This window comes from Falco biarmicus, chromosome 1 (assembly GCF_023638135.1).
Source record: "Falco biarmicus isolate bFalBia1 chromosome 1, bFalBia1.pri, whole genome shotgun sequence".
In the NCBI taxonomy this organism is placed as follows: domain Eukaryota; kingdom Metazoa; phylum Chordata; class Aves; order Falconiformes; family Falconidae; genus Falco; species Falco biarmicus.
Window position 1 is genome coordinate 43145586 of NC_079288.1, and position 26818 is coordinate 43172403.

The 26818-nt window shown below is 41.2% G+C and overlaps 2 protein-coding genes across 7 annotated transcripts; one reads left to right on the forward strand and one right to left on the reverse strand.

Moving 5' to 3' along the window:
* Positions 1-433: 433 nt before the first annotated feature.
* On the reverse strand, positions 434-5242 carry RAN (RAN, member RAS oncogene family). The gene is made up of 7 exons (XM_056345054.1): positions 5094-5242; positions 4117-4159; positions 3130-3214; positions 2915-3040; positions 1722-1909; positions 1007-1177; positions 434-912 (listed from the first exon to the last, which is right to left on the reverse strand). Exons 2-7 carry the CDS (start codon positions 4150-4152, stop codon positions 868-870), a joined length of 651 nt encoding a protein of 216 aa, XP_056201029.1. The 5' UTR covers positions 4153-4159; positions 5094-5242; the 3' UTR covers positions 434-867.
* A 3054-nt stretch (positions 5243-8296) lies between these two features.
* On the forward strand, positions 8297-25900 carry STX2 (syntaxin 2). 6 transcript variants are annotated; one of them, XM_056344915.1, is made up of 11 exons: positions 8297-8542; positions 14630-14701; positions 15182-15281; positions 16756-16830; positions 17803-17876; positions 18076-18184; positions 19902-19975; positions 20088-20225; positions 21627-21737; positions 22289-22349; positions 23833-25900. In XM_056344915.1, exons 1-11 carry the CDS (start codon positions 8513-8515, stop codon positions 23964-23966), a joined length of 978 nt encoding a protein of 325 aa, XP_056200890.1. In that variant the 5' UTR covers positions 8297-8512; the 3' UTR covers positions 23967-25900. The 6 variants fall into 6 exon arrangements, 4 of the variants coding, with proteins under 4 accessions (XP_056200890.1, XP_056200800.1, XP_056200610.1 ...); XR_008822831.1 differs by lacking the exon at positions 22289-22349 and adding an exon at positions 20551-21079 and having other exon boundaries at positions 8299-8542; positions 23833-23934; XM_056344635.1 differs by having other exon boundaries at positions 8301-8542; positions 22289-22416.
* Positions 25901-26818: the final 918 nt, after the last annotated feature.

The following is a 26818-nucleotide window of genomic DNA, read 5'->3' on the forward strand; positions in this document are numbered from 1 at the left end:
TTCTGGCTACTAGAAATACACAGCTCTGTGAAGGCATGTCGTAGAACCTATTAAAAGACAAGACTGTATCTAATGGTAGCACATGCAAGCTGAACTAGATTTTTTTTTCTCTCAAGACACCCTTCAGATCACAAACATTCCCATTTGCATAGGAATATTGATTCAATCACACTTACCAGCCAAGTGTTCACTGCTTTAGTTTTACCTGGCAGTTAGTTCAGCTTTCCTCAGGTGCTTAGATTATATGCTTCAGGAAATCAAGGGAAGGTTAACCATTAGCTCTGATTTAGCAAGAGGAGCATAACATGAGAAGCAGGAAGGGGAATAGAGAATGAGAAATGCAGTTAAGAACTGAGTGTTAGCCTCAACTGAAGAGCAGAAGACACTTTGAAGAGTTTTCCTAACAATGCATGAAAGTTCACTTGCTTAGAGATACTTGAAATACAACTTTATTATCTAAACAAAAAAGAATGGGAATGACAGAAACAAGATTTACACTTAACACTTTGATGTGACTGCAGCAGTCTTATATTTGAAACTCAAAAGGGGAAGTAATTGCAGTCCAAAAAACAGCTAAATATGCAGATCCAAAATATGAAGGTGGGTTTTTTTCATTTTGTTTTGTTTGGTTGTTTTGGTGGGGGTTTTTTTGTTTGGGGGTTTTTTGGGGGGTTTTTTTTGCGTTTTTTTTTGTTTTTTAAACTGCCACATTCACTCCGAAGCCCATTCATCTCTTTCAGCATCCCAAAGATTAAGCACATGTTCTGCTCAGCTAGATAATAAAGTGGCAAACACGCTGCACCACTGACATCACAGGACAGTTGCCTATAAAACTAGACTTCTGACGCTGGGCTCCAGCTTCATCCCTCACAGATCATCATCTTCATCTGGCAGTGCAGTGGTTTGAGCAATCTGGAATAAATAAGTTACACTTAAGAACTGTTCTTCAATTATTTGCCCCAGCAACCCAAACAATCATATGACCTTTGTGCCCTTCTTCACTTACCTGTAAGTCTTGCTCATACTGTGCTGCCAGTGCTGGGTCCATAACAACTTCAGGTGGTGCAAGAGCAGGCATGGCAACAAACTCCAAGTTTGGATCTCCAATTAGCTTTCTAGCAAGCCAGAGGAAAGGCTTCTCAAAGTTGTAGTTACTCTTAGCTGAAATGTCATAATACTGCAAAAAAAGTACATAAAAAAAGACACCTCTGATATTTAGGGCATACCAAGATGAACACACACATAATCAGCTCTACTTTTACCTTAGTATTCTTTTGACCACATGACTTCTGTTTATGCTTTCAGAAAGTCATGATCTACGTGCCCAGAAACATACAGTTTCAGGTAAATAAGCAGCAATAACTGAAAAGGTATCCAATCTGATCAAAGATGGAACTCTTAGGAGGCAACACTGCATCTATCTTTTTCCTGTGACTTGATCTACTTTAGTCTCGCTTCTGTCATCTGGCGAGATTCTGAGCAGCAAAAGGAAAATGCACACAAGCTCTTTAAGAACTTACATAGCTTCTGCTCAAGCACAGAGGTGATCATCTTTAACATCACCACTTCCCTCTTCCCTGAAGTTAGGTTCAAACAGCCAACAGGATGTAAAGCTGAAATAGTACAGCCCGCAGTGACAAAGGCGGAACACTATTACTGCATAGAACCCAACTTCAGTCGGATCCAACAAATTCAATTCCTACAAACTCATGCCAACATACCTGGAGATTCTTCTTCCTGTGGAAGACAATGGATTTTGCCTTGACTTTTCTGTCCTTAATATCCACTTTGTTGCCACACAACACTATAGGGATGTTTTCACATACTCGTACCAGATCTCTGTGCCAGTTAGGTACATTCTTGTAAGTAACTCTTGATGTTACATCAAACATTATGATGGCACACTGAGCTGCAAGAAAATAGTCAAGAGTTACATCAGGAGAGTAAGCAGTATTTAAGACTGGAGAGAGAAGAGAAACAAACAGAAATCCCACATTAGGGTTAAGCGTCTTCATTAACTTTTCCCCCTCAGCTACACAGTTTGAAAGCCCATGTTTTGTTAACAAGTTCAACACACAAGTCCACAGAACTCAGCCCATGACCACACTATTTCACTTTGTTAATGCCCAGTCTTAAAGACCAGCCAGTTCTATGAATGCAACTGTCCCACTGCATAACCCTGTTGCATTGTATGAGAACGCACAAGGATTAGGAGTCAACTTTGATTTACACAAATACCTGGAATTAGTTAACATCTATTTAACTAATCTCAGGCACCCTATTGAGGCTTTCAAGTAGGTTGAGAGCTTGTAGTTCACATTTCAGGATGCCCTTGTCCCGAACAGTTCTTCAACAAACATGGGGGCTTGACTCGATCCTGGCATTTCTAAAGTAAAAGCCATGATGTCAAACTAGTAATCCCTTGCAAAGTTTGAAAGGTGACTGAAATATACAAAGAACAGAGCTTAGCCAAGAAGAGTACGGGACACTACCAATACTCCTTTAGAAAAGATGACTAGACTCTGGCATGGAGATGTACAACTTCACTGTCATATCTAAAATCTTAACAGTTTTGTGTGTTTCAAGTCCTTGCCTCAGCACAGTACACTTATACAGATATGAATTGGTACTAACTGAGTAAGTTAGTATTATGAGTATGAATAAGGTGCACCATTACTCCTCATTAATACCAAAGCCTGCAAGAGCATAGTGAAATACAATCTTAAGATGTTCCTGCATCAGCACAAGTTGGACGGCAAAGGAAATTATCATAGCTACATGAGAAGTGTGAAGACCCAGAAACTAGCTCATCACTGCAAACCACACTAACAGCTTTCAAAGTGGCCAACATGAGTAGAATGAAGGATTCAACTCTAAAAGATACAGAATATTCCCACATATACATTTATCTTACCTTGGATGTAATAGCCATCTCGCAGCCCACCAAATTTCTCTTGGCCAGCTGTGTCCCATACGTTAAATTTAATAGGGCCTCTGTTAGTATGGAACACCAGGGGATGAACTTCAACACCCAGCGTTGCTGTAGTAATAAGAAAAAACAGTGCACTTAGAGATGCAATTCATGGCCTGCTAACTGATACTAAATCTCTAATGTTTCTTCAGACTTACCTACATACTTCTTTTCAAATTCACCAGTCAAATGACGTTTTACAAATGTTGTTTTACCAGTGCCACCATCACCAACCAGAACAAGCTGTTGACAGACAAAGGGAAAAAGAAGTCAGAGCAATACACTTGCAGAGACATTTACCAGTCATTTTAGTGTTAAATACTAATTACTACTACAAAGACTTCAGCTCTACAAGATGCTGTAAACAAAAGACTGAATTCCTGACAAAGCAACTCACTGTACTGGGACCCAATTTAAGCCTATTGTACTACAACTCCACTCAGACTTACCCAGTTCCTGTAGCTGAAAACTCCAATGCACTCTGAATATGGTTCTACTAAACTAGAAGTGACTGTATCAAGAATAATATGGAATTTCAACTTGAATGTGACCATATTTTGAGGGGAGCTCATTTAAGCACCTAAATTGGAGAAATCCACTGTAATCTTACATTTTAATAAAAAAAAAACCACCACACAAAAAGCCCCCAAACAACTGTACTACTAAAAGCTAGAATACTGTAGCCAAGCGCTGTAAGAAATACAAGTAGCAGCCTTTCATGAAGCAGTCTTAAGGACTGCCAGCAAAATAAAGAACACCACACAACACACCACAAAACTCTGCACCACGACGTTTGGAAGTTTTCTTCATTAAACAATTGACATGTAGATAATAAACAGAAAACAGACCATTCTAATGCACTCTAAGCACTTTTTGCTGTGAACTTCACTTGTGAAATTTAAGTTTTATTACACTACAAACAACATCAGATTGACACTGTGCAACAGAATTTTTTTTTTTACAGGTTACAGCCATATTACAATAAACTAACTGCACCATTAATGAAAGACCATCACTTCAAAACGAAACCTCCCATCCACGTTAGCACTCGAGTCAGTCGTGCTGCTTCTCTACTGAAGGGCAGGTGTGGATGGTGTGCGTGGAGAAGAAAAAAAAGAAAACAAAACACCAAACCACTCCCTTACCTTAAACTGCACTTGGGGCTCTCCTTGGGCGGCCATGCTGGGTCTGCAGGGGAAATGGAAGCATGTGAGCTCACAACAGGCGAACTGATTCAAGTCCCAGCCGGAAGGGGCCGGGCGCCGTTCGCGGCTCCCAAATCGCCTCCTGCGCGCCAGTCGGCGCCGCCGGCGCGGAGGCTGGGCCCACACCGCCCCCCGCCCGCCAGCACTACAGCGCGCGTGGTCCCGGGCCCATTCATGGGGCAGGAAGCGCCTCCACATTTCCCCACACGCGGCGGGAGCGCGCGCGGCAATGGCGGCGGCGCCTCCCTCCCGCCCGCCCCTGCAGCCTGGTAACGGCAGGCTGCCGCCGCACTCCTCCGCCCCTCGGGCCCCGGAAAGCAGAGACGGGGACGGGGCCGCCAAAGGCGCCTCAGCGAAAGCCAGCCCCCGCCTCGCTCCGCACCAAGTCCTCTCCGCCCGCCCAGCGCCCCAGCCCCCGCGGGAACCTCGCCCTCCGGCCGGGCGGTGTGTGGGGGAGGCCGGCGCGGATCCTCCGGGGCTCCCCGGCGCGACCTCCCGCCAACCCGGCCTCAGCCCGCCACCAGCCCCCGCCGACGGGCCTGGCGCGCGCTCCCCGCCGCGAGCCACCATGACTGAGCAGCGCGCACCACCTCCCCTCCCCCCGCGGGGCCGGGCCGTCGGAGGCCCCGCTCCGCTTCACCCGTCCCGGCGCCCGGGACGCAGCCGAGCACGGCTACCGCCCTCCCGCTGCGGCAGGGAGAGGCCGCCACCCAGGGCGGGTAACGCGGCAGCACCGCGCGCTCGGGCCCGGCCTCGCCGCGGCCCGACCCGCCTCCCGGCCCCGCCGCGGCCCGACCCGCCTCCCGGCCCCGCCGCCGGACACCGGCTAAGGGCGGCCGCCACCCCCACCGCTCACGCCCTTCGGAGCGGCCGCGCTCTCTGCTGGAAGGAGGCGGAGGGCGCCCTAGCCCCATTACCTTTCGCGAGGCTTCTCACCGCGTCGCTCCCCTCCGTGACTGGGCGCTAGGAAGATGGCGGAAGCGCGGTTCAAATACCCGGAGAGCGACGCCGCGCGGCCGCGGGGAGGAGGAGGGGCCGGCCGTCACGTGGCGGGGGCGGGCGGGAGGGCGCGCGGCGCCGAGGGCCCGTCCCGCGCCGGCCGCCGCCCGGGGGGAGTCGCGAAGCGCGGCTGGCACCGCCCGGCGCGGGTAGCCCGCCCGGCGACCGGGGCCAGCGCCTGGTGCCGCAGAGCCCCGGGTTCTGCCGGGGAGGGGCCCGGGGCGCGCGGCAGCCGCCCCGCGCGACCCTTCGCGTCTAGTCAGAGTGCGCGCAGGGCCGCAGCCGCACCCGGGAGAGCGCGCGCCTTCGCCAGCGCTGCCTTTGCGGCCCCTCATAGCCGCTCTTCAGCCCCTCGCACAGACGCACTGCGCTCCCCGGAGTGCGCTCATTAAAATAAAGCCGTTTCCTGAGCCCTGGAAGGTCTCTAACCTCTCAAGCCCAAACTTCAGTGGAACAAAGCTGTTGAAAAACCGACTGTCAAAGAGCCTAAGTGTTTCGCCTAGGTCTATAAATGCCAAGTTCATGGGTTCAAACTGACTTTTAAGGTCTCCAGTATTTCTTGCTCCAGTATACTGAAAACAAGTTCTGTGTGGTCTGCATAATCTTTCTTGGTGCACCCCATAATCGAGAATAAATAACGGATTATTATTTCTTTAAATATCTCTGGATTGAATTAACAAAATATTTCATGGCAGGTCTTGTATACAAACATCTCTCTTGTTCATTTTCTACAGACCTAGCTACAACATACAGGGAAAGTTTTACAATAGCTGCACTATGCTCTTAATTTTTGCTTATTTGATAGCATAATGCCAATCCAAATGTTGCATAAGATTTTGGAAAAATCACTGGCTTCCTGAATACGCCTTCACTTTTTTGGATGAGTTGGGTTTGTGGCTTGTTGAGAACTTTTGCTGATCACCTCTAGGTGTCAGGAAGGGTATTTTTCAGAACATGCAACTCATCTAGTTTTTCACAGCACAATGCTATCTTTATAAAACCCTTGTGAATTCCGCCTCTCGACAAATAAGCATGCATTTATAAATAGGAACCCATAAAGCCGCATTAGTGGAGTTTGGCAGTTTTTAACACTATAAACACTTCGGGGGGGGGGGGGGGAAGGCGCATAATCTGCAACTGTATACAGCACACTTCGTCTACTTTAAAAACTTCTCCAAATTGTTACAAATCTACTAGTAAACTACTTCTTTTTCTGTGCAAACCAAATAGTAGCACTACATAATACTTTATTTTGAAAAAATTAAAATAGATTTCTAATTAAAAAGTTCCCTGTCATAGCATTTGAGCTCCTGGAAAATACTTATTTTGTTGTTACGGAGGTAAGTTAAATTAGGTGGAATCTAGTTTTTATCATCATGTATAAGTGTTCAGTTCAAAGGATCCACAAAACATCCACCCCATTCAGCAAAGGCAACAGAACACTTCTTAGCACTCACTCATCAGCAGCCTTAGATCACTATCTAAGAGTACATAAGGTATCACTGGATGATTTGCAGAATAATTACTTTTAAGTTTCCTGAATCTTGACTCAGGTCAACTGTGAACAACCTTAGCAACTCACTGAGGCAGATAAATACACAAAGAAAAAGGCAGCCTTTACTAAGTAAGCCTCTGAAGATGCAAATGAGGAATGGTGTAAAAGGCAGTACCGGAGATAAAGAGAACTAAACAACATATTTGAATACAACTGCTATATTAATAGGAAGCAAGATCATTTTGAGGCAACAACATTCGCAAGCAAGCAATGAAAAGGACCATATTTGTACTTCCCAGTTAAAGCAGCGGCTGCAGACACGTCTCTGGAATACAAGCTCTGGCAGGAACGCAGATCTGCACACTGGCATTCAAGGCGACACTGGAAATTACGCTGAAAGGTTTGAAAAGGAAACTAGTCACGTTCAGCATAGGTAGGTAAAATGGATTGTACAGTAGCAAAATGCAATCAAAATATGTATTCCAAAGACAAAATTTACTCATTTTTTCACCAAGTTAAAATGTGTCTGACTCTAGGTTTCGTTAGCAGACTACACTCTTGGAAGATAAGCATTTACTAGGTCAGTGATGAAGGGCTGATACAGATACACGTATTTTCAGAAACCAACAATTCAGCCATTTAGTGCCTTTGAAGTGGCTTACATTGCTAATTCAGGATCTTTAAATTCCTGATCTATCACTGGAATAAAATTCTTTAAATACATGAGGAAAATTATGCATTGCATTGTTATGCTCAGTACCCAAAAGTAACTTTTTTTAAAATTTGTGGTTGCTGAACATGTAGTCTAGAAGATAAAGTCTATTTATGATAGCACTGAGATACAAATTATTACAGGTAATTGCCGTCTGAAGTAGCAGTTCTCAGCAAGCACCTAAGAACACAATACCACTGCAGATTTTCTGCCTTCCACAGTATGTGCATGCTCTATTTCCTAGAAACTCCCAGGCATTTAACACATATCTATTATTGTACGGATTTAGGACTCCAGTGAAGGGTGGTTTACTGGAACCTTAAAGATTTTTCCTTGAAGAGTTAGTCACCTTCTGCTTCGTGGAGTGGGAGGATACAGCTTTCTTTTAATTTCCAGTCACGGTATGCATCACTCTCAGCTGCTCTGAGGGGGGAAAATGGACTGCAAGCCATAGCTTAATATTAGGAAAAGGCAAAGAGAAGGCAGCCTGCCCACATCACATACCAGAAAAGAATTAAATGCAACTAAAAATAACTGTATCGCAACTTTTTACAACTTTTTGTCTCATAATAGTCTCCCAAAATCGCGCGTTATGATTTCTTGTTCGAATATGCCTGGCAGCACTGCTTCCAGGCCCTTCCAAGGGCGGGAATTCCCTTGCAGGTGCCTGCGGTACGGTTCAGACCTCTCAGCTCCCCGAAGCCGATCCTTTCTCTTTTGGGGCGCCCCCTCGGACCTGTACGCGGCCACACTCCGCTCAGTCGTACCTTCCTGACCCCTCTGTCACGCCGCTCCGCTAAGGGGAGCGCTGCCGCCCGCCGCTGAGGCGTTTACCTCAGGAGGGTGAACGACCCCGCCGTGACGTCAGCGGCGCGAGGAGCGCGCCCCCAGGGGACGGCTGCCGCACCCGCCCGCCCCTTCCCCGCATGCGCGGCGCGGCCCGCGGTTGCCGTGACATCGGGCGGGCGCGGCAGGGCAGCGGGGGTGGCGGCGCGGCCCGCCCGCAGCGCCCGGCCCAGCGGGGGACGGAGCGAGCCGGCGCGGGGTAGGCGGCCCCGGCGCGGGCGGCCCTCGGCAGCGAGCGAGGAGCAGTCGGGGAGGTCTCGGGGCGTCGCCGGGCCGCCGCGGGGATGAAGGACCGGCTGGCCGACCTGGCAGAGGTGAGGGCTCGGGCCCCGGGCGGGTGGGAACGGCGGGGCGGGTGCAGGGAGCGCGGAGGCTCCGGGGGGGGGGGGCGGGAGGTGACGAGGGCGGCGGCGGGCGGGGGCCGGGGCTGCGCGGCGCCATGCCCGGGCCGGAGCGCGGCGCTTGCCCGGCGGGCGAGGGGCGGCCCCTTTCCTCCCTCCCGCGGCGGGCGCGGCCCGGCCGGGACCTGGCGGCGCCCGGGGCTCCCGCCGCGGCTCCCCCCCGCCGCCAGTACCGGCCCGCGGGGCCGGCGCGCGCCCTGCCGAGCGGCCCGTGGCGTGGCGCAGTGCGCGAGCTTCCGCGAGCGCGGCCCCGGGCAAGATGGCAGCGGGGGCGGCTCCGGCCCGGCCCTGCGCGCGGCGCAGCGTCACGCGGGGGGTTCGGCCTCGTGCGTCGGCCCCGAAAAGACGCGGGAAGGGAGAGCGCGCGGCAGCGCCGGGCCCCCTCACGCGCGGCTGTGCCGGTCCCGCCCAGGAGCTGCGGCGCGGGGTGCGGGGACCGGCGGCCTGCGCGGGCCTCCCCGATGGATGGGTGGGCGTCCGGAACGTGTGCTCGGCGTCAGACCGCCGTGTCTTGACCAGGAAAGAAGTTCTGGAGTTACGGGGGGAAAGGGAACTTCTCCCAGGGGTACCGCTTCCCTCTTCCTGGCCGTGGACGTGGCCGGGCTGGGGGGGTATGTGCCGCGGCGGTGCACGCCTCCCAGAAGCAGGAAGCAGCAAACGGAGGTCTGAATTCGCTTTTTCCTTTACAAACCTAAACCCGTAGGCCTCGTTGTGACTGAAGTGAAGCAGCATTGGTCTGTTGTATGGGGTTGTGAATTAAAAACAAAAAACCCAAACCCTACTCCCCCCTTAGACATTGTTAAAAATTTTTAAAGTAGCGGTACATAGGGATTTTTAAAGCGGCTTTAGTATTCAAAAAGATTACCATGCTGCAGCAAGCTACTTTACCTTAAACATTCCTGCAGCAAGAGACTTCTTTAAACACGACACTCAGTATTGCTGAAGTGCTTCGTATGTTCATCACCAGTATTTTCACTGTCTGTACAATTAACAAATAGCTTAGAGACTTAAAACTTCAAAGTTTTCTTCTAACTAGAAGAAAATATTTAAACATCAAATGAAGGTAGGAGTTACTAATGATCCGGCCTATGTTTCATCACTGAAAAGTGTGTAGTTGACGTGACGTTTTGACAAGTTGCATACCTGTGGGTGATGGCATCGGTAAAACTTGATTTCCACAGGGAACTTGTAGAAGCAGCAACTTCCATCTTCATCTGAAATATCAAAAAAGATCATGTTTTTGTGAAGTCATTTTCCTTTACTAGCATAAATGCTTTGAACAGTGATCCTTCATCATACATGGGTAAGATTGCTTTGAAAAGGAATAAATAATCTGGGAGAAATAATGTATTAATATTTATTTGCCTGTTTTCCAAACTGTTTCAGTTTGATTAGCGTGGTTCCATTGTACTTTATTTGCCTGTATCATGAAGCGAAGAGCCAAGCATATATATATATATATATATATATATATACACGTTGTGGTTTTTAAACATGCTTGTGCCTGCAAAACTCAGGAATGACCATGCCTTGCCTCTTTCCCTTGATGTAAGAATTCCCTTCTTTCTTTGGTTCTACCTTAAATGTGAAATCCATCCACCTCATTTCCCCTAAAGACCCAATGTGGTATACAGTTAGTTTAAGAGATGCTAGTACTTTAGCTGCTACTACACTGACCTGTTTTAACTAAATACTGTATTCCTTTTAGCGGAAAAGTTCATTTAGCATGTCCTCATTTGTCTATTCCTGGATTTTATTTGACAGCAAGCGAACTATTTTGTCATTAAAAGTTGTAGCTTTTTCATACTTCTCATTTCCCTTTATAGAGAAGGATAAAAGTTACTTACCAAGTTTTGTGTTTCATTAACATAAAATCATAACTTTTTCATACTTCTCATTTCCCTTTATAGAGAAGGATAAAAGTTACTTACCAAGTTTTGTGTTTCATTAACATAAAATCATAACTTTTAGATACTTCTGTTAATACACTGTATTTAGGCAGTTAAACAGTACTCAAACAGTTGCTGGAGAAAGAAATCGAAGACATGCAGATGATACAGCCTTCAGATGATGTTGCTGCTGCTTATTTTCTAGCTAGAAAACATCTTGCATGTGCTTTTTCAGAGGATAGCATCTGCAATTGTACTTGTCCACTTCTAGGGGATTATTTTAATGTCACTCTTAAGTTATTCTAATCGGGGCAAAATTAACTTCTTTCAGCTGTTTGAATTACCCTTTAATATGGTTAACTGTGCAATCAGTCAAATCCCAGACTGGTTTTAGTTATTTTGAGCATAAATGAGTGTAAGATTAAAAGAAGAATAAAAGGTCCTCTCTGATCCAGTATGTTGTTTTCAGCAGTGAATAGGAGATATTTAGGGAAGAAAAAAAAAATCAACAGAGCAAGTATATAGCAATGACTGTAAAATATTCTCCTAGCATTCGGTGGTTTGCTGTTCATGGGTGCAAGTCCGTCTTAAAATGTCTTAAGAAGAGCTGTAGGATCTGTGTTCAGACACTCAGTTCAGCACTTCTGGCTAGTGTCAGATATTGGAAACTGATGTCCTTTTAAAGGTCTGTTAATAAAACTCATTCAGGCTTCTTTCTTATTGTTAAATCATTTAAAAACCAGGTAAAGATGTAAACCTTCTACACATGCACGATGTTTTAGATCTCGAGTTTGGGCTGCGTTGTTCCTGTGGCTCAAAAATTACCGTCTTGTTCTATGCTGAAATGGATGCAGAGCTGTCTGGTGAAATCAGTTTTTCTTGTTTGATTGGTTAATCATTTTCAATACGTGCTTTTTGTATTTCTTTATTCTTGGGTGTTTCTGAGGATGTCATAGGCATAACATTTGAAAATACGCTTTTATATGCTTTTTCTTTTTGTAACATAAGGATCTGTAACTTCTACAGAACTACATTTTTCATAAACTGTTTCTTGGGCGTTCACTTAGTGCCCCCAGAACGGTTTATGAATGAGTGAAGAACCACAAAGTCAAAAAAGTTAAAATTGGTAGAATTGGGGGGGTGTGGAAAAAAATGCAAAACAAACCTTCTGAGAAGGAGGAAAACATTACTGAGTTCTTCTCCTCCTCCCCTCCCCAAGTTAACCTCTTAGTCTTTGTTCAGACATGGAATTTACTGAAGATGAGCTGTATGTTTTCCACGTCGTAACAACGTAAAGTGATTTCTTGAAGGTGGTTACCATATGACGTTTCTCTGGCTGTACAGTAATGCTGCTAAATGCACGTTAATGATTGACCTGCTGCAGCTGCCTGACAGATCTCCTCGGCTACTCTAATATAAAAGAATTTCTGGAAACACTGATGGTGTAAGGAGAAACCAACACTCTGCAACCTGCTCCTTGCGGTGATGGCTGTCAGTTATTACTGTTGCAGCCTGCCGAGGGATACACGTTATCTGTGCTGAGAAGTAACTAACGTTGAGTGGAATTTCAAGGGAGAGAAATAGGCATGGTTTTAGTCAAAAGCTGTTTTCAGTTTCAAAGGTCAGTAATTAATTTGGTAATATATCTCAAGCTAGACTTTGTTTCTGCACTTCTTTGAGATACGGGGAATGTCAGAAGTTTCATGAACCATCAGGGGTAGCTCCTACTTGGAGCTGAGAACTGATATTGTCTGAATATCTGGATTCTGTCATATAAAAAAAACTTCTGAGGGAACTTTATAAATAGTGTATAAATATCTATGGAGTCGTATGGCCCAGGCTTTCAGTCCCAAGGTCAAGGTATGAGCTGCAAACAGACCCTTAGATGGCTCTGGTTGTTGGCACTGCTTAGATTGGGGAGGTAAGGTCTAGGAGAAACAATTTGTTTCTGCTGAACTTGATGATAAAAGCCAGTTCTTGGTTGAATTGTGTGCTTGTCAAATGAAGGTGCATTACTGAAGTTGAACAGTTAGCAAATAAGATGTATTTTATTTAGGTGAGTGATGATTCAAGAACACAGAGAACAGAGGCTGACCAGTCTCAGGCACCTCAAGTGCTGATGTCCAAAGTAGGCTGTCCATAAACCCTGCAACGATCAGCAGACAGCGCGTTGATCTGTCAGGGGTGGCATTGCAACCAAATGTGAAATTGAAATGAAACAGACTGCAGTGTAGGCAATCATGACTGTTTCCTTCCAGCCTAGCATCTGTAAAGGGGAATTCAGAGCAAGATATTTTTTTTTCTTTATCTTTCATTAAGTTTCACTCAGGTGTTTAATATTTTACTTAGAACATTTGACCAAACTAAAAGCTGACATGCTGAATTTCTTAGCTGGTACTATTTTTTTTTTTTTTATTTTTAGTTCAATTAACTAAATAGGATGTGGTAATAAACAATCAGAAAAACTATTCTCTACTCGGTACATGTCAGCAGAAGGTGTTCTGATGAAATTAAATGTCTTTAAACTGTAGCTCATTCTTATATGTTAACTTGCAACTGGTAACTTTGTAGCACTGTGGTTTGAGGAATGGGTAAAAGTGGGGTGACTTCATGTGCTCACAGACTTCGTCACATACTTGTATTAACAAAACTGTTAATTGATCAAAATCCCTAAGGAGAGATTATTTAATACTGAGCTCTAGCAATCATCTCCCCAAAATGAGTAACTACAAAAAGTCATTAATGACAGACGGCACTACGAGTGATTGGAGGGTGGCCCAGGAGCGCAGTGACTTATAAATTCCTGTTTCATCTGGGGCATTATGGCTTCCCCTGAGCATAAACACCGGGTAGGTCCTGACATGCGTATTGTCAAAGGGCTTTGTTCGCTCCCTGAATTTGCAGTAAAGGAACTGTCACAAAGTATAAGTAATGTTCCTTGAAATTTGCGGCATTCTTAGATTTTGGTGCCTAGATCTTCATTGAGTATGACCTTTGTTATTAGATAATAGCAGTGTTTGACATAGAATTAAATTGCAGAATTGTCATGCAAATAATATACATCTCGTCTAATTTAATGAAGCCAGAAACAAAGGGCTTATTGGGTAATAGGATTAGGGTCTAGGAGCAGAAAGTGGGTGATAGAACATCAAAGGCAGAGGGGCTTGTAAGAAAAAAAAGGCATCTTGGACAAGACAGTCCCTTAATAATACTTGTCTTGTAGTTTGTTTTTTCTAACAGATAACTCACTGGCTAGATGGTAGAATAGTATTTTGTTCCAATTTTGATTTAATGCAGTTCAGACAGTCTGCAGTCGGGACTAGAGAACATGGGAGCTGGAACTCTTTGCCTTTATGTGATGCGTGCTGATTCTCTTTTCCCTTGATAAAATTTGAATTTCTGTTACTGTCAAGATCTGAAGATGCTGCTGGACTAGCTCAAGGGTTAGGGAAGTGTCACTCGGAAGTATTGGGCCATGTGCCCTGGAGGTGTGTGAGCCCTGTCAGCTTGAGCTTCTGCCTCCTGGGCTGCTTTCTGAGGGTGTAGCAATTATGTAGTGGATGTGTAGTTTAGTGCAGCTAATTATGCCTAAACTGGTCTGGAATGGCAGCCTTGAAAACACCCAAGGGCGAAACCAGTAAGCCGATGTTGATAGCTTTTTGTTGTAGCTTTCATTAGATGTCTTAAGGCGACTCCGACACCCCCTTGTTGCTTCTTTGACAGGGTTTGATGATGTCTTGGTTAACCTGATGTTACTTTCAGTTCACGTGGGATTCACTGTGGAAGTATCTTTATGCTGTGAGAGATTATTTACATGTCAAATTGTATTTTAATAATTCTTATGATAGGTAATGAAAACTGTGACATCGCTTACAGACTGGTTCTGTCCTGTCCTGAGGTTGTTTAGAGGAGTACATGCCTTAACATTCATAATTTCATGGTAGTCAGGTGACTTTCTTTGACCTCTGTTTGTTTTTAGAGTAGTCCTCACTTTTTTGTATTTGCAGGCTGTTGGCAAAAATGTGTAGGCAGTAGCAATGCAGAAGAAGTCTTTGTTTTGGAACAGTATCCTGAGTTTTATTTCACAGATTTGTTTTGTTGACTTTTACAGTATAAAGGAACCGAGGATGGGGAGACAGTTATTGTTGAAAAAGACCATTTTATGGATGACTTTTTCCAACAGGTAAAGTTACAGTTTTCACCGTGCATTAAAGACTTCCAGTTTTCTCTTCATGCCTTTCAATTTTTGTAGTTAGGTTTAATGATTCGTCTACACACACCCCCACCCCACCAGCCTGAATGCTTTGCAGTGGTATGACAAATCAAATGTCAGTAACGCCTGCGTTTGTTCATTTCTGGGTATTTTCTGTCTTTACTGCATGGAAGTGTTTTTAACTCCGTGTTCACAAGGAATTTGCTTAGAGAATTTTAAAATCTTTTTTATTAGGAATAGTAGCACTTAAGATTTTGGCCATGCAGAATAGATTTACTATTAAGAATACCGTGTTTTTCTTAAGGAGGAAAAAGCAAGCTGTTTAAATGCCAACATTTCTGCAGAGTTTTCTGTAAGATACTTAACAAATCTTGCAATGGAATTTTTATTTGTTTAGATTGTTGCCCTGAGTAATTTAATGTTTACATGGCCGTATTTCTCTTCCTCTAGGTTGAGGAACTTAGAAATAATATTGCAAAAATAGCACAAAATGTGGAAGAAGTGAAGAAGCAGCACAGCATTATCCTGTCGGCACCAAATCCTGAAGGAAGTGAGTTACTGCTTTTTTTGACTTCAGATATGTGTGGCTGGATATTCCGAAATAATTCTTGTAATTGTTTTAGCAGTCTATAGGAATGGAATTTCAGGTGTTCAGAATGCAAAATGTAACACAATTTATTTAAATATTTCCGTATTTAGTATTGAATTAATATTTTAATTTGCTTACTTTTACCTTTTTGAAGTCTCGCTTGTATAAAAACATTCTCAGAATATTTGTTGCATTGTCCAAACCTTTGCTAGACCAAAACTCAGTTTAGTACAGTATCGTGGAAGTGATTGTCTTCAGAAACTTAAGAGACTATTTGCAGTTCTTATAATTAGTGAAAATGTTGAAGTTGTCAACTGAAGCTCATACAGTAAAGCCATCATCTTTTTATTCAGCAGGGGCAAGATCCTGTCTTAACACTAATGCTACAGTCAGCTGCTACAGTGGCAGTGAGCGTTCCGCACTGGAGCCCTATTTTTAGAGGCTGTAACCCCAAAGCTGAAAGTCAGGATGTGCTTTCTGAACAGCAAACTCAAAAGTTTAGGGAACTTAGCCAGAAGCATGGAACCTTCTCTGTTCTCAACACTTCGTGTTTCAAAGCATGTCTGGATTTGGGGGCAGGGTTTAAGGAAAAGGGAAGAAAAGTTGCTGAGATACTTTTGTGGGGTGTTGCAATGCTAGCTTGACATTTATCTTCTTGTTGATTAAAAAACTGAAGTGCTTCTTTTCCCCCCTGTTTTCTTTGTTTATGAATGTTTGTATTCTTAACAATGATTTTGCAGACCGCTTTTTGTCTTAACAGTCATAGAGCCAGTGAATCTCAGGTATAATATGGGTTCATCTGAATGTTCAAAATCTGTGATCTCAGCTTATTTATCAGCTTGTGTTTGTGCTAAAAAACGTGCACAGTAATGCATCTGAATTGTGTAGGAACACGATGTTACTTACAAGTGAGCAATGTCTGCTCTTGTTAATCTAGCGTCCTCGGTAAACCTTATAATAGATCTAGCCAAGTTCTTCATGAACAGTTCTATGTATAGTATTCAAAAATATAGGTGGTGCGTGGTACGGTTAATAAAGGTAAAAGCTATGAGTCTGAGAGACAGAACTAAAAAAAGTGAGCCAGATCTGTATTTTCACTTGATAAACTTCAGTGAACTTTCATTTTGATCAGCAAATGAATATTAGCCTGGAAGTGTTGTGTTAAGGAAAAAAAGTGGAATATTTTATGAGCTGGTTTTTAGTTGGTGACTTGGTAGTAACGTTTCCCAGGTGTGAGGGCCTGACACAAAAAGCAGGAATCGGGTAGTGTGCTGTTGTAAAAGTCATATTTAAAGTACACGGGGAGTATAATAAACTTCTCTGCATGGTTGCATTGAATACAGTTATGAGACTGCAAGGTAGAGTTGTAGATGGTTGCAGGCTTACTATTACCAACAACTAACTGTTCTAAAAAAAATATATATATATTTTTTAGGAACAAAGGAAGAACTTGAAGAATTAAATGAGGAAATAAAGAAGATTGCTAATAAAATCCGAGCCAGGTTAAAGGGTAGGTTGTGAAGAGAAATAAAACTACTGTCACCTGTAATGATTCAGGATGGTAGCAGTGTTACAAACTTAATGCATTGCAGGTGAACTTTTAAACTTTAAAAGCTGAATTCTGTTTGTATAAACTGTATTGTACAGCTAAAAAAAAGACACCCACTTCCCTGCCAGCTAACGTACAGCCCATGTCAGTAACGGTATCATCTTCTACTTATTCCTCCTTGGCAAGCTTCACCATTGATAAATGCCAGGTCTCAGCACAACCTAATTTGTGGAGCAGGACAAAGAGCTTGCTTGCCTTCAGAATTAACCTAGAAAATTACAATGGGAAGTAATTCCTTTGTGTATAAATGTATTCTGCAACTGAAAAGCTGGTTTTTGGTCATGATGTTCTGGAAGAAGATTAACTGCAAAAAGGCAGTCTCCATGGCATGTGTCTACAAAGGGAATTGCTCTGGAGCACCTATTGTATTTAAATTCAGACTACCTAATTTTGCTGTGGCTTTCTGTTGTATGTCTTAATTGTTTAGCATAGGTTTTGAAATACATTGAGTGTTTCAATGTGACTATATGTCAATCACTATATGCTCTCGTCTTTCATAAACACTGGGGTATGGTGTTTGTTTAAACTGTAAGAGCAGCCTGTTTTGATACACCTTTTGAAATTTTTCCAGAGTAATAGGCAATAGTGTGACTCTGTTAACACACAATAACTACTCCAATAATCTTTAAGATCTGCACGAATTGTTGAAATTATTTTAGGGGTGTTTTGTGTGTGTGTGTACATATATATATATATATATGTATATATGTATCACTGCCACCCCCTCCTCCCCCTGAAATGTTAAATGTGTCTCTGGGGAGCTAGTACATGAAAAAAGTAGTAATTGATAGTATTTACAAAGTAACTGGGCTAAGCTACAGTATTTAATAATTGTACTGAACCTTGACTCATAATACTCTTTTTTGTTCTTAGCTATTGAACAAAGTTTTGATCAGGGTGAGAATGCTAATCGGACGTCAGTGGACCTCAGGATTAGAAAAACACAGGTATGATCACTTAAGTTTAAAGAAAATGAAAGGATTCTAGTAAAACAGAGAATGAGTTTCACTTTTTCTGAAATACTGTCAGAACCTCATGTTCCGTTTTGTTGGAATGCAAATACCGCTTTCAGTTGTGCAGTAGTGTTTGCTATATAAAAAGAAAATAAATGTTTTTGTTCCATATTTTTAAATCCTCAAAAAACAGCACTCTGTATTAGCTCACAAGTTTGTGGAGGTCATGACTGAATACAACGAGACCCAAACTCTTTTTCGAGAACGCAGCAAATGTCGGATACAGAGACAATTGGAGATAAGTAAGTTACCTGAATACACTTTTTTTTTTTTAATTAAGATTGTGTTAGTACCACCTTGTTTCTTACTGCTTAAACTTGGTACAGAGCATCGTACATCTTGGACATCTTGAAACGTGAGAGAAAAGAATCAGTTTTATTGGATGGCATAAACTCTTTGTTACTACTCTTCAGAACAGCTGTAAGGAAAATAGAGACAACTTGCTAAATATGTTATGTTGAAAATTATTAAAGAAAATATCTTTTTCCTTTGTTTCATTTTTTCTGATGTTGCAACTTTAAATGAAACATTAAAAAAAGCTGTGTTGTGAAGACAGCAAGTGTTATTAAAAGCCATTCCAAAATTAACATGCTAAACAGGACGTCTCTTTTTATGCTATGCTATTTTTGTCAATAAGAACACGTTAAATTCATCTGACAAAGTCAGTGCTGCTGCTTTATGTGCTCTTTTTAAGTATTTGTTGACTGACTCACATCTGACTTATTTAACCATTGATTATTAAAAGGAGTATTCAGAAAGGTACCTGACTACTCTGAACCACAGCTTCTGCCTTGGAAGGTGCCTAAAAACATCCATAACACCTTGCACCTAGAAATACCCTTTTTAAATGTCTTCTGTAAAAGCAAGTATATACATTCCTGAAATAAGAAATGCAAACAGAAAAGTTGGCAAATTATAAGATGACTTTCCTTTTCATGGGCTTTTCAAATTTGTCATAAGCCTGTCATGCTAATGGTTCAGTTCAGCATTTCAGTGAGGTTTTATCAGTCCAGTTAAGTTCTTCTTTACCTATATGTTTGAGGGAAGGGACCCTGTAAGTCAGGTCATTTGAAATTAGTGTTGCTATAACCCAGTTAAAGCCTTCAGTTTTTCCTCGGCACTAAAAACTTTAAAGCAGGTTTTGCAGCATTCTTTGGTATTAACATCAAAAGTAGTATTCAAACTGTAACTTTCATCTGATAGGACAGAGTTGTATAAGTTATTACAAATACTCAACTTATTTTACATGTGAAGAACAGAGATTTTACAAGTAATCTTTAAAACTGTACAGTACAAATCACTTGCATGTATTGTGGAACTCATAATGCTTGCATTTGTCCTACCAGCGTCATCAATAGGATTCTGTTTGCTTAAACGTGCAATAATAAGCTACATCAATTGTTAGATGTGCTATGAAAAGTAGAAGTGAAGGGATGCAAGAAGATGGGTAATCATCTTCTCTATGTGGAATATGAATGCAGTCTTGTGTTGGCAAAACCAAGTTTCTGTAAAGATTTTATTGCCCACACAGTGGTGGGGAGTAACTGAATTGGGTGCCAGTGTGACATGATTGAATAAGTAAATACTGAATGTTATATACATACTCTGCATTTGAAGTTCTTCCTTCTGAAAAACACTTTGCTTTAGAAGGCTCCTATGTGCATCGTAAATGTTTCCAATAAAACTATTCAGTTTGACCAAAATGAACAAACCCCCGCCACTAACCAGGATTTCCTTGTTGTAGCTTTGAATCTGCATTTGCTTTCTGACTATTAGTTGATATTTTCTGGTGTTTTCATATGATAAATGGCACTTGGTAATGTCTAAAAGCTACATTGTTTTGTCCTGAAAAACACTCAGTAGAAGAGTTTTTTCTTCGAGTTGTCATCCTTCTGGTATGGTTAAGTTTTATGTTCAATAATAAGTGATGTTATGTGAAGTACTTTGTTTTTATCCTAGCTGGAAAGACCACCACTGATGAGGAACTGGAAGAAATGTTAGAGAGTGGTAATCCTTCAATCTTCACTTCTGATGTATGTATTTCTGGTCCAGTTATGTCTCTTCTCTCTTCAGCTGCTTCTGCTATTTAGAAGTGTGTCAGCACATACTTACTTACGTCTGTATTTTTTTTTCATTCTCACAAAGATTATATCAGACTCTCAAATAACTAGGCAAGCTCTGAATGAAATAGAGTCACGTCACAAGGATATTATGAAACTGGAATCTAGCATACGGGAACTACATGAAATGTTTATAGACATGGCGATGTTTGTTGAGACTCAGGTAAGTGAACAAATTCGAACACATTTATGTAAGTGGGATTTTTGTTTCCCCCCGTTCTTCCTTTTCAAAATATGCAGAAACAATCGCTTATATTCAGATAATACAGGCTTACCTTGGGTTTGGCTGTGATTAGAATATATGAAGGTTAATCACTAAAGGTCTCTTTATTTTATTGTAGACAAAGGTAGTCTAGATGTACTCTGATACGAATAAAACTGAACATAGACTTTCTTTCCAGCTGGTGCACTTACTAGTTTCTTCAACATGTTTACACTGTAATATGCTTTAAGATTTTGTGCATGTTTTAAGAACAACTCTCTCCCAGAATGTTGGCCAATACCTCAGGAATATGGGAGTCTCACAGGCATGGAAAAGGGCTACCGTGCTAGAGTAAGATGTGCATCAGCAAGGATGTATGCAACGTGTGTAAGTGTATACAAAGGTGTGACTACTGTTACAATGTGACTGTAAAGGCATTGACAGGTCACTCAGGTTGTCTTTTATAGGTTCATAAGCTCGCTTGAAATTTACATAAATTTGTTCTATTTGTAGTCTTTATATACCAGTTATCTAATAAAAATATTTTTAACTTCTGTTCTTAAAGTTCTTTGACTTATGCTGGAAAGCGAAAAGAATAATGTTCAGGCGAGAAGCTTGCCAGAAAAGGACTATTTTATTTTTGTATTGGTTTTTTTTCTGGAAGTCTTGTGAAGTTTTCATATTAAATATATAACCAAGGCAAATCGGTAGCAGTTTTCTTTTGAATTAAAGTGAACAAAATTACTTGTGTATCATTCTTTAACACTTTGCTGTTTACTGCTGCTTATTATTTCTTCTGATGGACAGAAACACAGGTAATAAACTTACTGTAATTTTTCACCAATCCTCCATTTCGTTACCAAATTTCATTCATCATAGTTACTTTGAATTTGTTATGTATTTACATTTGAAACCTTCAGTTCTGAGGGTTTTGAAGTTGCTATTATATGTGTGCATTTTCTTAGATAACTTTTGAACTTTGTGTCAAAATTGTCAATACCCTTTTCCACTTCCAGACACGTCAGGGATTTCTGATCGCTTTAGTATATCAGTTTTAGTTTTGGTGGTTAAAACATGCCTCATATTCAGAGGTATGTTTTCAGATGTTCACTATTTGTTTCTGCAAAAGGGAGAAATATGCCTGCCCTGCCCGTGTATGTTCCTTGTTTGCTTAGAACTTTGAGCCCTTGCTTTTCATTCTTTTTCCTTTACACGTTAAAGCAGAAAAAATGTCAGCCACTAATACGTACATTATTCACTTGTTTAAAATAATTGTTAGTGTTCTGTAGTATCCTTCTCTTAGGTTCATTAAACAGGGATCTGTGATTCCAATAATATTTTTTTAATTCATTTCCTTTTAAGGGTGAAATGGTCAACAACATAGAGAAGAATGTGATGAACGCATCAGATTACGTGGAACATGCAAAAGAAGAGACAAAAAAAGCAGTTAAATATCAAAGTAAAGCACGAAGGGTATGCTGTCTTTCTGTAATTGTGTCAGTTAGTATGTTAATTTAGCACAGTATGAAGCAACCTTCAATTTCACTTGAATTTTTCTTGTTGTATTTAGTCCTTCAGGGTAGGATTGATACATGCCTTTTATTTTTTTGTAGCTGTGATATTTAAAATCAGATTTTAAAATGTTACAAATTAGTATGTGAGAGGAAGATTTACCAAAGGATTTTACAAACACACAACAACAAAAAAAATCTACATATAGATAACATGCCTGTTACATTAAGTAGGTTCTTTTGACACTTAAATAATTTTTCAAATGTATTTGTAAATGATGATTTTCTCATCTTTGATAACTATATAGGTCCTAATCACAATAATTTATATGTAAGCACTTAAAAGTGTTTAACCTTTTGTACACAAAAGTATGCAGATAAATCGGTCTTAATTTGAGAATACTCTAGGCTTCAATAAAAATTAGTGTGGATCTAACAACTGTTTTAAAAATTGAAAGTAATTGCAAGTCTCAGTGTACTTAATATTAAAATAATACCTTGTTTTTTTGACAGAAAATGTGGATAATTATCATTGTGTCATTGGTGTCAATTGCCTTAATTGCTCTAATTATTGGTTTGTCTGTTGGTATTCGGTGATGCTTGGATAACCTCAGCATGCATGACTTCCTGCCACTGTGGCAGTAAGTAACTAATCAACTAATTTTTCTCTTGTTTTGCTGCGGTAGCTTATGTTGTTGTACTAACCCTTAATATCTACAGTTAGTACGGGTAGGGGGTAGGCTTGAGCCGCACGGGTGGATCTTCTCTGTCTCTGCATACTCCAGAACAGCACTCTGCATGTGAATATTGAAAGCTGACATCTGGTGGTAAGCTGCTGAATTTGCAGAATGCAATTACTATGTCAGACTCCAACAAAAGAAGGAAACAAGGCCAAAAAATCCAATTATTGCCTCACAGTCCCATGATTATTATTTTTTTAACACTAAAAGTTCACACCAGGAAACAAATCTTCAGTAAGATAGGGAATACTGGTTACACTTGGAACGTTATCAAGTGGGCTTTTCTATGGTTTTGAGTTCTCATAAAAGCAGAAGAATACAAACACAAAGTTGGCGATTATGCTTTGCAGAGCATCCTAAAACTTCTGACTTTAAAACTGTTTATTAATACTAGACTAAGTGAAACACTGGGAAATAGCAATGTATTTGTAAAAGCAGTCTGCAGATTCCAACTGGAATTTTAGGAGATAAGTTTGAGAATTCTTTCAGTCTTGAGATTTTCGCTGTACTAATCTACCGTTTCTTGTAAATATAACACCTAGCCAGGCTATGTAGAAAATAGCAGTTAAGTCTTCTGAGTCCAAGAGAAAATAGACAGATGTGGTATCTTAAAACTAAATACGAAGCGCTATGAGAGGGATGTCATTTTAGGCAGCTAATCAGGAATTCAGTTTTCTGTACTAACAATCTTATATCAAAGTTTTTTGATCTTACAGTTTCTTCTCTGGGTTATGGGCAGATAACAGGATTTACTGTATCATTGCTTATAGTCAGAAATACGTAACCTAATGTCAGACTTAGGTGCATTTATGTAGAACCTGTCTCTCTGTGGTTTTGTTGGGTTTTTTTCCTTGCGACTCTTCTGAGCTATTACCTACACCATATTCTTACTGACTTTTTATTGAATTCTAAGTGTGTAATCGTGAAGGTTTGAGCAGGCTACAAATATTTATCCAAGGAGGGTGGCAGTACAGTAAGCAATGTTGCTGCACTTAGACTTGTTAAGTATATGTTCGCTATTGCAACTGTTTCAATGTGTAACTACATTTACAGAAATTGGATACAGCAGTAACAATTACTCAGTGAAACAAAATACAAAAATGTTACACAGATAGCTCCATCTTGTAACTATGGGTACATGTGTGTTAGAAAAGAAAGACTAATGAAAGGAAATTGTGGCAGTAAGCATTCTTGAGAAGGAAAATCCAAACACTCAGATGGAGTGTCAGTATTAATTTTCTGTAGATCTGCATGTATTTAAACCGTTCTGTATCTGACAAGGTATTTAAATCTCAACTATTCTCTCTTTCTTTGCAGAAATTGATGTTCATAATTATATGTGTAACTGTATTGCTTCTGATACTTGGAATTATCCTAGCAACAACACTATCATAGCAAGCACATTCCAAGAGTTACGAACCTTCAGAAACTCCAAAATACACCTTGAGTAAAACCAAACCTTTTTTAATAAATGATGCCTTATGCCGCCCCGTGATGATGACCTATCACTAACGGTTAAAAAAGAAAAAATCACTTGATGTTTACTCGTAAATGAAGATCAGAATGTATTAGGATATGTATGGATTTTCATTTCAAACTGTATGTTTGTAAGGCTGAAACTTGCTTTTTAATTGTTCTGATGTAACTTAGGATTTTTTTCATATCTCAGTGTTACAAACAGTTTAAATATGGAATTGAGAGACAATACTGAGTTTTGACTGTTTGGCTTTTTTTCCTACTGCTAATACAATCCTAATCATGAATTTTAATACCTTACCAGTGCTGCTTTTGTTAGCACTCTTTTGAACATTTTTATGAGATGTAGCCTTGTCTTCAAGTGTATTATTTTGTCACCTTAACGTATCTACGCTTTATACTTATTTTCTCCAACAAGTGCTAAAATATTTTATTCTGAAAAGACTACTTATTTAACTGTCTGTCTATTGCGTTGCACTTGAGAAGAAAAAAAAAGAAAAAAGCTTTTTTACACTTTCCAGGTTGATTACTTCTGTCAATATGACTAAGGTTTAATTGCTTTAAATATTTCCTTACCTTTGTAATAAAAAGTTAAGTTGCAGTGTTTCTGACAAAAGAATGCACGCTGAATTTGAACTTGAGCAGATAATTCTGCAAATAACCCTTGTACAAAGGAAGCCGATAGATCAGTTTAGCCTTATTGTTCATATAAATGTGACAAAACCCATGCTTTTTCTCTATAAAACCAAGTCAAGATTTCTTTGTCAGAGGTTTGCTAATGTTGATATGTGAATATAGCACATGGGGATAAACTCCCTGAGAAAAGTCTGAAATACAATGCAAACTAAGGCACTGATATGTTATGAAATATATGTTATGTAACAAGTATGAAGTGTTTTAGTATATACATACCTGTTGTAATGCTAGCTTGCAGGACTTGAAAGCTTGAAAGACTTCCAATGTAACCAAGTAACTGCATTTAATTTTACATGTTATTTTTGTATTTTGTGTAAAATATTTGTAACTTGAGTTTTTGACTTCTCATTGTTTAAGGATATCCCTGTAGATATGTAGATACATTTACACTGTAAGAGAAATTAAGTATGATGTGCGGCCTTAAACACAGTCTAAAACTACAGTTGACAATGTTTCCTAGTACTCGACTAGAATGTTAACTGCAATAACTTGGTCCTAAAAGGTTAGAATACTTAAACTTAGGGTTTTTTGAAAGTGTCTGAGATCAAAGTTACTCAGTAAACTATAATTCAGTCTGACTTAATGAAATCCAGCAAAGTTTACAATTTATATTGTATGTATGAATATTCCTGTGTTGGTGTCCGAACATGCTGTGAATGTGCTAGAGCTATTCAGATGTCACACATTTAAAAAAAAAAAATAATTACTGGTCGTCTTGCAAGTCAGCCATAAAGAAGTAGCTTGAAAAATTTTGGCTTCGTTAATGAACAGATTTCTTTACCTCTTAAGTCCAGAACACTCATCGATGCTTGTGAGGAAGTTTACTTAAGATTGGTTGCCTTAGTACTCATTCTAGGTAAAATGTATTTTTACTCTATAGTTTTTTTAGATTTTTGTCAGTAAATATTTATACAGATACACAAATTAGACGGGGGGGGGGGGGGATCCATTCTGCTGTTTTGACAGCTGGTTGCCTAAAGTGACCCCCAAAATGATCCCATCATGTTGAATTTTATTTATAATGCAATAATTCGCCCATCAAGACCAGATATTTCAATAGGCCACTCCATGGTTTTTACATGTTATATAGCTGCCTGAATGGGTTTGTTTTAGAACAATACAAAACTTGTTTTCCACATGAATTTCTTTGTTCTGTTAATATTGGAGGGGAGTAAATCTCTAACCTATGCACTAATAAATTTATCTAAGCAAATATCTTGTGCCTGTTTTTATATTCATGATGTTATTGTGACCTTTGTGAATATTTCCAGTAAGTGGATGAGGCTGGTGTGTTTTCGCAATGACGTATTGTCAAACAACTGATGCCTAGGTCTTCGAGTAAAGGTAGTGTATTTCCTGAAACTTCTTACCAAAAAAGGTGCAGAGATGATACTGAAGACATTAGTGGGATTGATTTATTTAAACTATGCCCATGGAATTCTGCTTTAGTATTAAACTTGAAAACTATAGGAATTATTTATTTGAATAAAGCCATTCATGTATTCTCAAACATTCCCCATAGAAGTGCATCTTCCACGCTGCAGAATTAAAATAGCTTCCTCTTCCCTGCCTACTCCAGAACTGGAGTTTCTGGAACACATTCAGGGTTCTGCTGTGCAGGTGCTTACTGCAGTCGTTGCCCCTGTGCTGCTGTTTAGACTTGGTTGAGATGGCCACTGACGGCTTTCTGCTGGCACAGCGTTGGGTGGTGGTCTACCAGTGGTGATGTTGGACCTGTCCTCTTGTGGGGAGCTGGCTCCTTCCCACTGCAGCCTGCTGGGAGCTGACAGCCCTGGCAGCCACAAGGGTGAGAGGGGGGGGAACAGCTGCCCCCTGTGCCGGGCAGCATGGGGACTGGTGGTGTCTCCTGGGGCCTCTTCTCTTGCATCTTCCTCCTCTACATGTCGTGTATCGAGGTACAGAGCCTTTCATACAGCCAGTGCTCTGGCAAATGTGATGCAAGTGTCAGTGTGCTACTGGGGGGTATGCGTGTGTTGGTTGTGCTCATCTTCTGGGGGCGGGGGGCGGGTCGAATGCCCAAGGTTTCATTGGCTTTCATCTGAGTCAGTGCTATCTATACAGAAACTGTCATTGCAACTTTTGTAAGTCTTAACACCAATGGGGCTATCCA